Genomic DNA, 11,582 nt, shown 5'->3' with positions numbered 1-11,582 from the left:
ATATGCTGCATAAGTGTCTCAATCTTCAAGTTTTTCAAACCATTCATCACAACTGTCAGACACTGCAGCATCATATCTTGTTGAATTTTCAACACTCAACCTTTGGACGGACCTACTTCGACTAGTGGATGGTACCACTATGAGCCTCCATCTGCTTCACGTACCTCACTACAGTATATAAGCCATACGGCCCTATGCTGTACATTCTACTGACTGAACACATCGACTCCAGGCTGAGGGACTGATTACCTCATTCTCCTCCTCTCCTTACGCCTTCCTCTTTGTAAGATGAAGCCATGGCGAAACGTTTCTGAATAAAGATTTCCATATGCTGCATAAGTGTCTCAATCTTCAATCGGTTTTTCAAACCATTCATCACAACTGTCAGACACTGCAGCATCATGGGATCTTGTTACAAAGAATTCTTCAACACTTGTTCAACCTTTGACCTACTTCCTAGTGGATGGTACCACTATGAGCCTCCATTCTTGATTAAGATGGTTCGAACACTCAAGATTGAATCTCGACTCCAGGCTCGTACTCTTTACCCTTTCATTGGGAAAGCACTGCGATCTGAATAAAGATTTCCAGTATGCAGTCCTATCTTTCCCTAGGGTTATATATAGCAAACACACTTGAATCAGCGCTTTGTCTACCCATTTATGGTCTCTAGATGATAAGGTAAATCTTTCTCGGTACAGCCCAGGGGCATGGAATCTCTGAAGCTCCCAGAACCTTCACCTGCAATCAGAGGATACTTAGGGGAGTTGGGGCTGCAACTTGTTGCCATGCTTCGTTATTCTCTAGTAGCTATCCATACTATTGTGCCTTCACTTGAATAAATTTTAGAAGATATGCATTGAAGACGCCTTGAAAATGTGTACATATGTTAGTCTTTTGACTCATTTGTTTGCACCTTATTAGTTTCCAAATTGTGTTTGTGCAATTTCTGTTGACTACTAGGCTTAAATGTTTAAGCTTTTTTCTTGAGGCAGTATCTTGTAACAATAACTAGTGAGTAAAAGTAGCAAAATGAGTGTCCGAGATGAGGAAGAAAGAACGTTTAGGGATTCCACAAACTTTCTAATCCATAATGGATGTTGTTGTGGTGGTGGGAGACGGCCACCCATTGGCTGAGAAGCCGCTGGGGTTTACCAATCAGAGCCTAAGGTACGGGGGAAACCCTCAGTCAGTGCACCTCAGCAGCTGAAGGAGGGAGGGCGCACTCAGTTGCCTCTCCGTCTGTGATAGTATTTTTACTATGCGCCGTGTGGTTATCTTAGGTAATTTGTATATGGAAAATGTGTGTCGAGTGATACTGTGATTGTTAACCATACCAGAAAAAGATGTCAAAGTGGTAGAGAGTATGGTGTTTAATCATGTTACCTGTGAGAGGTGTCAGCCTCCCCCACAACACTGAGAAATACTTTCTTAAGGAGGACCAACATCATCCACTGTATAAACTTTATTTTGAAGGCCAGAAATGTGTGCTTTTGTTGACTAGCCTTGAATATACCCGTCTTTATTACAGTGTTTATGCTGTTGTCATTATACGATGGTTTACATAAAACAATTACATACCGTGTATTTTTTACTCAAATTGTAGGTCATACAACGATGATGAGTTATATTTAATACATTCTGTGGTAACCATACCGTTGTACACCTTACTTAAATTTGATCTCGCCATTACTTCACTAAATAAAATCTGGACGTATACAGCAAACAATAAAATAGAGTGCATTTATTACCGTAGTCATACATTATTATTATTATTATTACATTCATGACCTTTATGGGTTTAGCGGTTATGATTATATTACTACAGTCGTAGGGGAGTGCTAAACCCGTAGGGGTCATACGCCGCCTGGGGGAAGTAGAGACTTGCAGGTTCAATCCAAGGAAGGACAGGACCCCTTCAGTTCCTTGGATCACGAGCCCCTCACTAGCATCAAGGAACTTCCCTTAAGAGACGTCATTATGCATACAGAAGCAGCCTTTATTTAAAGTGCATTACTGTATTTCTCAAGCTGAAAGTGGGAGGTGAGGCAGGACTTCTAGATACACCAAAATCCAAAAAAAAAGCAGGTCGGCAAATTGGGAATATTATAAATATAAAACATTATATATCTGCACGAAAGATAACAAAAATTGGCAGATATGCTATCTATAACCCGGCACAATTTTTTTTATATAAATTATTTTGGGAGATATTAGCAAAAAAATGACAATTATTTTGGGATATAGCACAAATGTAATTTATGAAAACGGTATTCAACACTTAATTAGATGGAATAAGACATGTACAATAGTGTTGGGTATCTTGATTGTCGACAGTAGAAATGTTAGGTAAAAGCACCTCACTTATACCTATATATACCCCTCTGTGTCCCTTGACAAAACTGGAGAGCGAAACGTTGCCACAGTAAAATGTCACATTAATTGCACACGTGTCCTTTTTACCTAACATATTGTAGGTAATTCTACCAACAACATTGTCGATAAGAGATACTCAGGTGTTGCACGTCAGTGAACTGGTGGTTACCATTGACAATCCTGGCAGCAGCAAAGACGAATCAAATGTAAACACTCCCATATCTACTGCCGGAGGAGTAAGATTGTTACTTATTGTTACTTTTGGTTAGGTTTCATTAGGTTAGGTTACGTTTCATACATTTGCACAGGATTGTTGTATCCTGATATTAAACAGTTTTAGGAATAAATTATAGCCAAACCAAATCTTAATATTCCAAAAAGTCTTGCGTTCACACACCTATCGATCACTTACTCTAAGTTTTGTACAAGTGGCAAAGAAGTCTGGTTGCTGACCCGAGACAAAGTTCACAACCCAGTTCTTAAGCGCATAAGAGAGGAGGAGCACTGCAGCAGGTCTGCTGGCCCATACCAAGGTAGGCCCAGCTCATTCACCCATTTGTGTACCTGTCCACCCTATTTTTAAAGTTACCCAGAATTCACGCTTCAGAGGCACTACTCGGCATTTTTTCACTCATCCACAACCCTATTGTCAAAACCTTTGTAAATTGCTGCGAGTCCTGTCTTATCTCCCTGCCCTAATTTTGTGTGTAATCTGCTTCTGTAGCTATTTGAATAGGTAAGGCCACAGCTCCTGGGTCTACTATTTGTTTAACAGTTTAAGTTGGGCTACAGCTCCTAGAGCTACATGTCTAACTGCTTGAGGAAGTTTGGCCACAGATGTATATGAGACATGCAACTTGAGGTAACATTATATATTAAACAGGTACCACCTCGGTGGGAGACGGCCTACTTGTTGGAGAAAAAAAAAAAAAAAATATATATATATATATATATATATATATATATATATATATATATATATATATATATATATATATATATATATATATATATATATATATATATATATATATATATATATAACACACACACACACGTATATCATTGTAGTAGAAGAATATTAAATGTCATTTTAAGCATGTCTTTATTCTTATACTGTAAATATTTTTAATAATTTATAATTATCAATTTATTGGGTCAGAGATGAAGTTGTCAAGGGTAGGCACAGGGCAAAAACATTAACTACTGATGTGACATATTGTACAGTATATTGATTCCACACTAATGTCAACTGATAAAAACTTGCAGAAGTCCTCCAAGGAACAACAAGGAAGGTTTATAACTTTGTCTTGTCATTTTATTAAAAAATAGCACAAATACATTTATAACATAGAGACAGCATAAAAATTGTTTAAACTGTATTGACATTCTTTGAAGACTAGCTCCATATTATAGGTTTGCTGCTGTGTTACATTACAATACAAACCATATTAATATAGCATTGTGTGCTGTGCTGTACTTTAAAACCAGAATCCTGAGCACAGTACTAGTATATTAAAAGTTTTAAATTACAGTATCTGAATCTGACTTTTTCTCCTGTCTAATGCTCATCAGCTCTAATTCCCTGGGACTTGAAATCCTATAATCTCTTGTTACACTCTCAGGCTGTCGCATCTTTGCTGTTTGGCGTTGCTGGTATGCAGTTAAAGGTTCCTACATGAAGGCAAGCAGACTTCTACATAAAATAATAAAGGTCCTAATGGGCAAACGAGCAGGTAGACTTAAAACTTTGGAATAACTGCGCATCCCTTCATTATCACAAAGTCCTATGCACTTTTACGATCCTTTCATTGCACCATTGCTGCACCAGTTACTTTCCATACTGTTTGGGATCATGGGAATCAATGTTACTGAGTAAATTCAAACATGTGTAATGTTCAGAATGATCAGATAAACCTCATTTTCTCTCCCCCCTACACAAAATAGTGATAGTTTTAAATAATGGCCATTAACAAAGTTGTTATAAACTTTTTGAGGCTTATTTGAAGTCAGTAATTATGAATAGACATTTTAGGAAGTATGGGGATTGGCCTCAGTCGTCCATGGAAGAACTACCATGGGGATTTGAAGTGGTTATCCATTTTCTGATATAATCTCATGAAACTCTGCTTCACCTTGTTCTGCTTGTTTTTTTGTTTTTTTTTTTAACTTTACATTGCCCTCTCACTAAACACAGCTTAAGAGTTGTCTTGTTTTCTGTTTGCTTCATTTCATTCTATTTGTATTTTCCTGCTTGCTTGCAGATGCAGTTCTTATTCTTTCAAGACAGTCTTATTTCTCATTGTAAGCTAATGAGGACTGCTTTACTTATGTCACCCCAGTAATGTACAGTATATATAGAATCAAATCACAGAACAGGTGGGGCTTGAACCCATGACAGGTGAGTCCTAAAACTCACAGACCAGTGTATTTACCTAATTTTACTCACCTAATTATGGTTGCAGGGGTCGATTCATAGCTCCTGGCCCCGCCTCTTCACTGGTCACTACTAGATCACTCCCTCCCTGCTCCGTGAGCTTTATCATGCCTCTTCTTAAAGTTATGTATGGATTCTGCCTCCACCACCTCCCTTTCCAGACTGTTCCACTTCCTGACCACTTTGTGACTGAAGAAATACAGTGGAACCTTGGCATGCAACCTTAATTCATCCCAAGAGGCTGTTCGAGTGCCACTCTGAGTATTGAACAAGTTCTTCCCAACCAATTTTCTGTTTTGTTGGCTGTTATCACTAATCGTCGTAGGCCTCATGGTGACTTATACAGATAATACAAAAAACACCAAAAAATGCAAAGAAACATGAAATAGTTTACAGTGAAGTTCTGGCAGGTTGTATTTGTTTGGTCGAGTGCTGAGCAATGTTCGAGTAGGGAGCTGGTCTGGTTGTATACCGAGGTTCCACTGTACAGCGGACCCCCGCATAACGATTACCTCCGAATGCGACCAGTTATGTAAGTGTATTTATGCAAGTGCGTTTGTACGTGTATGTTTGGGGGTCTGAAATGGACTAATCTACTTCACAATATTTCTTATGGGAACAAATTCGGTCAGTACTGGCACCTGAACATACTTCTGGAGTGAAAAAATATCGTTAACCGGGGGTCCACTGTACTTCCTAACATCCCTATGACTCGTCTGAGTCTTCAACTTCCAATTGTGACCCCTTGTTGGTGTATTCCATCTCTGAAACATCCTATCCCTGTCCACCTTGTTGATTCCTCTCAGTACAGTATTTTATATGTCATTTTCATGTCCCCTCCTATCTCTCCTGTCCTCCAGTGTTGTCAGGTCAATTTCCCTTATTCTCTCCTCATAGGACATACCCCTTAACTCTGGGACTCGTCTCATTGCAAACCTCTGCAAACCTGTGCTAACCACACTGATTTGTTTTCAATAAGTCTGCAACACTTAAAAGCCGTTGAAATACATGGGGAGCTTGTGTAACAAAACTATTGCCTCAGTGAATAAGAGTTTTGTAGAGTAAAGCTTATAAGACATGATTGGCATGTATGTATTGTTGCTATGGTATCATTTGTGTATTTATATTGGTTATTGGACAAGTTTGGGAAGGCATGTAAAAGAAAAAAGTTGAAAGTGAACATAGATAGGGAACAATTGGATATCATATTGGAGGGAGGGAGTATGGAAGAAGTGAATGTGAGAAGATATTTGGGAGTAGACTTGTCAGTGGATGGGTTTATAAAGGACAAGGTAAACCATAGAATTGATGAAGGAAGAAAGGTGGGTGGTGCATTGAGGTATCTGTGGAGACAAAAAAATATTATCCATGGAGGCGATGGGTTGTGAATGTTGCAACAAGGAGGAGGCTGGAGGCAGTGAAGATGTCGTACCTAAGGGCAATGTGTGGCATAAATATTATGCAGAGAATTTGTAGTGTGGAAATTAGGAGGGGGTGTGGAGTTACTAAAGGTATTATTCAGAGGACTGAGGAGGGGTTATTGAGTTTGGTCATTTAGAGAGGATGTAGCAAAATAGGATGACTTGGAGGGTGTATAAGTCTGTAGTGGAGGGGAGGAGGAGTAGGGTAGTCTTAGGAAAGGATGGAGGGAGAGGATAAAAGAGGTTGTGTGTGCAAAGGGCTTGGACATACAGCAAGCATGTGTGTGTGTGTGTGTGTTAGATAGGAGTGAAGACAAATGGTTTTTGGGACTTGATGAGCTGTTAGTGTGATTAGGGTAATATTTTGTGAAGGGGTTCAGATAAACTGGTTATTTTGACTTGAGTCCCAGAAGTGGGAAATATGATGTCTACGCTCTAAAGGAGGGGTTTGGGATATTTGCTGTTTAGAGTGACAGCTAAACTGGCATATCTGTGAACTTCACCCTGCCTTGGTGGGAGACAGCCAATGTGTTAAAAAAAATCTAGGAATTATTTAAATTTGTTAAAACAAAATGAATAAGTGCATGAACACAGCTTTTCTCTTGGCTAAAAGTGTCTACAACAAGAGCTTATCCCCTTGTTTTCTCTTTAATGTCACATATCATTACAGTAATTGAATGATTGCTTGTTATTGTAAGGAAAATAAATTGACATTGTTATTCTTTGTATCATTTTAATTATTTTTAAAGCTAACTAAAGTAATTAATTTAATGACTATGTGTTGCACCTATGTTTGGGGTTATATTCATGCATTTTGAGCTAAGTTGCTCAGTTTTTAAAAATTAGGCATTTACTGTGCATTATAATAACAGGAATAATAACATGTCAACAAAATTGAACTTTTTTTGCAGTTCAGATTTGTAGTTTTAATTAAGCTAGCTTTGACATACTGATCACAAATCTGATCCTTTCAGTTTCTATCAAGCAAGTTTTTTTGAAATATTATGATCAGTATTTTGGCTATTTAAGATTGAAGAGGCACATAATATATTTTTCCTAACAGTCATTTAAATTAAAATGAAAGTTTTTACCACAGTGGTCATTTCCTGCTAAGCTAGGTGATCCAACGAGGGAAATACTTCACAAATAACAATTTCCTCATCCATGCTTTAGAGTACAGACACTACTTACCATCTCCAGAACTCAAGTCCAGCTAACTAGTTTCCCTGAATCCCTTCATAAATGTTATAATACATAAGAACTTGCATTAATAACAGTGGCACTTGCAATTTACACACAAAACTCGGTACAGGAAGGCCCCACTTATACGGCGGGTTAGGTTCCAGGCTACCGCCGTAAAGCGGAAACCGCCGTAAAGTGGAACACCCTTTTTTTCCACTTACAAATGCATACAAACACTAGATAACAAGTTTACACTAACATATATTAAGTTAGCAATAGAACCAGGCATCAAAAAACAATAAAAAAGTACAATACACACATAGTGCACTCATTACTTACCTTAAAATATTTATAGTCTTAATCTAGGGTGAGACAAGTAGTATTTATTGTAAGAAATCAAGTGTGGTATGTATTGTAATAAGCCAGGCTACCTTACCAGGCCACCCCACCCACACATACTATTCTATGATATTTAAGCATCCCAGAGCGATAAAATGTATATACAGTTCACTCATTACTTACCTTAAAATATTTGTAGTCTTAATGTAGGGTCAGGAGTAAGTAAGTAATTATCAGAGTATATATAAAATATGAAATAACTTTTAAAAACATTTGAAATTTTGGAGTTTCCAGACAAAATGGAGAGACTTAGTGCTTACTGAGCTCATGGAGAATGTAAACAAACAGGGTGGGGCAGGGTGACCGTATTAGAAAGTCAGGTGGGGGGAGCCGTATAGTGAGTTTTGGTCATAATTTGAAATGTCCGTATTAGCGGAACGCCGTAAAGTGAAACGCCGTAAAGCGGGGCCTTCCTGTATTCAGTAAACAAATTTTGTGATTATTACATTCCTAGAAGTTCCAGTGATCTTCCATAAAAAGTTCGGAGGAAGATTCCATATGTTTCTGAAGGTGGTGGCTGAGGTATTGGCTTTGGTGACTAAGCTGCTAGCTGAAGTGCCAGCTGTGATGGTGGCTAAGGTACTGGCTGTCAAAAAAAAATCTGTGATGGACTTCTACTTGGCCGAATGTTGAAGCTTTCGGTGGAGTTCTTTGTAGGGTAAAAAGGCATCTTCCATTGCCTTCTTAAAAGTCTGTTCCCTTATTATCGGATGTCTTTCCTTAACTAATCTATCAAAGCATCATTACATTAAAGGTATACAGTAACGATAAATTGACAAGTAAGACATGCAACTTCTGGGTATCTTTATTAAAGAGACATTTTTTGCAAGCCAGTGACTTCTTCAATCCAGTACTTAAAATATATACTGGAGACTGGAAGAAATGAACAGGTAAATTGGAGGTGCTCAGACCCTTACCCTTGATAGAAGATCCTCAGTTTCTTACCCTAGATTTATTTTATTTATTTATTTATTTATTTATTTATTTATGTCTTTGCAAATAGTACATTGAGATTATGTACTTACAATAATGGGTTGCAGTGCAAAGAGAGCCTCTATTATGCCTAGGCATTATGAGCCGACTGTAACTCATATATAGCAAGGCTAAGGGACTGAACGTCTGGTTTGAAAAGACATGTGAGCAAATAAATATAAGACATGCATTTTCTAATACATATGCCCTAGTATTTGCTTTGGTGATTTTTTTAAAACCAGTTGTTGGTAACCATTTCCATACTGAACAAATGAGCACCCCAATAAGTACAGTATATATTCTCTCTATTGTATTTTAAAAAAACATTGGTTGGGTAAACAGCTCTGAAAATATAGATAGCAGCTGTAATATCTGACTTGAACTCAGGCAAAACTTACATTTCAAACATGTTTATCAAAGAATTTTGGTACATACATTCAGAATGATCAGATCAACCTATTTCCCCATCTCCCCCCCCCCCACATGCACAAAAAACTGTGATACTTTTAAACAATGTTTATTAATTATGAATGGACAATTAACGAAGTATGCTGATTGGCTGCAGTTGTCCATTGAAGACCTACCATGGGAATTTCAAGTGGTTATCTTTTTTATATATATATATATATACGATTAGTATCATAAAACACTGCTTCACATTGTTCTGCATATCTCTCATTTTCTTGTTTTCTGTTTGCTTCATTTCATTCTATTTGTATTTTCCTTCTTGCTTGCAGAGGCATTTCTTATTCTTTGAAGATATTCTTATTTCTCATTGTAAGCTAGTAAAGACTGCATTACTGATGTCATTCCAGTAATGTACAGTAGTATAGAGAATCCATGAGGCTTTAAACCATAAAAATGAAATGGTGAGAGGGATTTATGCATTAGAAAATTATAAAATAGCTTTTAAATACTATATGGATGGGAAAATACTTGAAAAGCTGTTTATGTGAACGTAAGTGAGGAGCAATGCAACAGGCCTAATGGCCCATGCTAGACAGATCAACTCGCTCACATAACACCTCATGAGTGTGAGTGTGGGTGGTGGATTTAATCTAATTAGATCAAAATCGGAATCTGTAGTATGGTGTCCACTCCCTAAAAACACATGGATATGTTAGAAAAGGTCCAAAGCAGACCTGCAAAATGGTTACCAGCGAAAATACAATATTAATTATGAAAGGCTGACCAACTGGAGGAAGACAGGGAGCCTGTCTTCCTCTTATTAGACATAACTACACAAAAGATCATAGGACATGAAAGATTAGATAAAAGAGGATTTTTTCACACCTGCAATAAGGGTAACAAAAGGCCACAGTTACGAATTGAGAAGAAAGTGGAGCTGAAGGGAGACTATGAAATTTTTTCACAGTGGTAGGTCAATGGAATGAATTACACGAGGATAGAAATTTTATAAAAACTGAATGATAAGCAGGTTATTAAAGACAGGACACCATGAGTATACCCCTTCTCCTGTAGCTACAAATAGGCTTACACACACATTTTCATCTTCAATAAGTGCAGTTTACTTGGAGTGTGTTCCAAGGGTCAATGCTCCTGCAGCCTGGTCCCAGTCCAGGCCTCCCAGTGGATGGCCTGATCAACCAGGCTGTTGGTACTAGTTACACTAAGTCCAATGTATGTTCTGCAGTCCTGGCTGATCAGGGATTGACTTGAGGAACTTGTCAAGATCTTTTGAAGACAGCAAGAGGTCTACTGGTAACACCCCATATATATGAAGGGAGAGTATTGGGAAGTCTTGGTACTTTCACACTTATTGAGTTTTCCCTTAGTGTACTCATTGCACCCCTGCTTTTCACTGGGAATATTTTGCACTGTTTGCAGCACCTCTTACTTTCATGGGAAATGATTGATTTGTGTGTGCAGATTTGGGACTAATCTAGAATTTTCCAGGTGTAGATGATATTGTCTCTCTCATCTGTGTTCCAAGGAGTACAGTATTGAGTATTGTCTTTTTCCTCTTAACCTTATCCCTGTTATGTCCTCAGTGAAAGCACTTCATCACATTATACATGCACCTTTAATATGTTAAGCTCTTATATTCTATAAACCCTCCTTCTCAGTATAATATGTCACCCTTACAGTCCTCCCCATCTCATGTAGGAAAAAAACACTGAACTTTCTTACTGTTTCTGCAACTGCATACTTTCAGCAAACCACCTTTGTTGACTCCATCATCTTGTCCAGTGCTGTCTTAATAGTGATGATGCAGTCTGCAATACAGTAGCATTTCTAACACTTTCATACTGAATGCCTTGCTATTTTCAAGCATGTATATAATGTGTGCACTTTTTTATATCTAATACTGTACAGTACTTCAGCCAGTTCCTAAATGATTTATCAGGTGCAATAAGCTATACATACTCACTTTACCTGCTCTGGCCAAACTTGTTTATCAGAAAAAAGTAGTTAGTGCTTGGTGTTAGCTGATGGGTATGGGTCACATCTTGAAGTGAGAGAATTAAAGACCCCAATGGAAATAGACTAGAAACTTAGATGACAGTTTTATTGGGTTATCCTGTTGTATTGGGGCTGTAACACTTAGCATTCATGATCATTTTTTAATTTAGATATTTTTATGGCAAATAATTAATTCTTAATTCTTTAATAAATATTTGTTCTTACTATGTAATGTAATACCATAGTTTAATAATATAAAAATATTATTTGTGGTTTATTTTAATGTAGTACAGGTATGTATTTGTTTAAGTGCTCATAAATGCTGTCTTTTGAGTTAATAGGCTTGGGGTACACGAAACAGTGAAATGGAA

The 11,582-nt window shown here is 37.6% G+C and overlaps 1 protein-coding gene across 3 annotated transcripts in view; it reads left to right on the top strand.

The window, feature by feature from the left end:
- Window positions 1–1,170: 1,170 nt before the first annotated feature.
- Window positions 1,171–11,582, top strand: part of LOC128695577 (lysosome membrane protein 2) — a 42,167-nt gene continuing 31,755 nt past the window's right edge. Inside the window, exons 1-3 of one of the 3 annotated variants that reach the window (XM_053786268.2) lie at window positions 1,261–1,283; window positions 2,806–2,909; window positions 4,002–4,112. In XM_053786268.2, coding sequence (XP_053642243.2) covers window positions 4,055–4,112 — 58 coding nt within the window. In that variant the 5' untranslated portion in view covers window positions 1,261–1,283; window positions 2,806–2,909; window positions 4,002–4,054. Of the gene's footprint in view, window positions 1,284–2,805; window positions 2,910–4,001; window positions 4,113–11,582 lie in introns of all 3 variants that reach the window. The other 2 variants (XM_053786266.2, XM_053786267.2) reach the window with 2 other exon arrangements.

This window comes from Cherax quadricarinatus, chromosome 42 (assembly GCF_038502225.1).
Source record: "Cherax quadricarinatus isolate ZL_2023a chromosome 42, ASM3850222v1, whole genome shotgun sequence".
NCBI classification, from domain to species: Eukaryota; Metazoa; Arthropoda; class Malacostraca; order Decapoda; family Parastacidae; genus Cherax; species Cherax quadricarinatus.
This window is presented reverse-complemented; position numbering and strand designations above follow the sequence as displayed.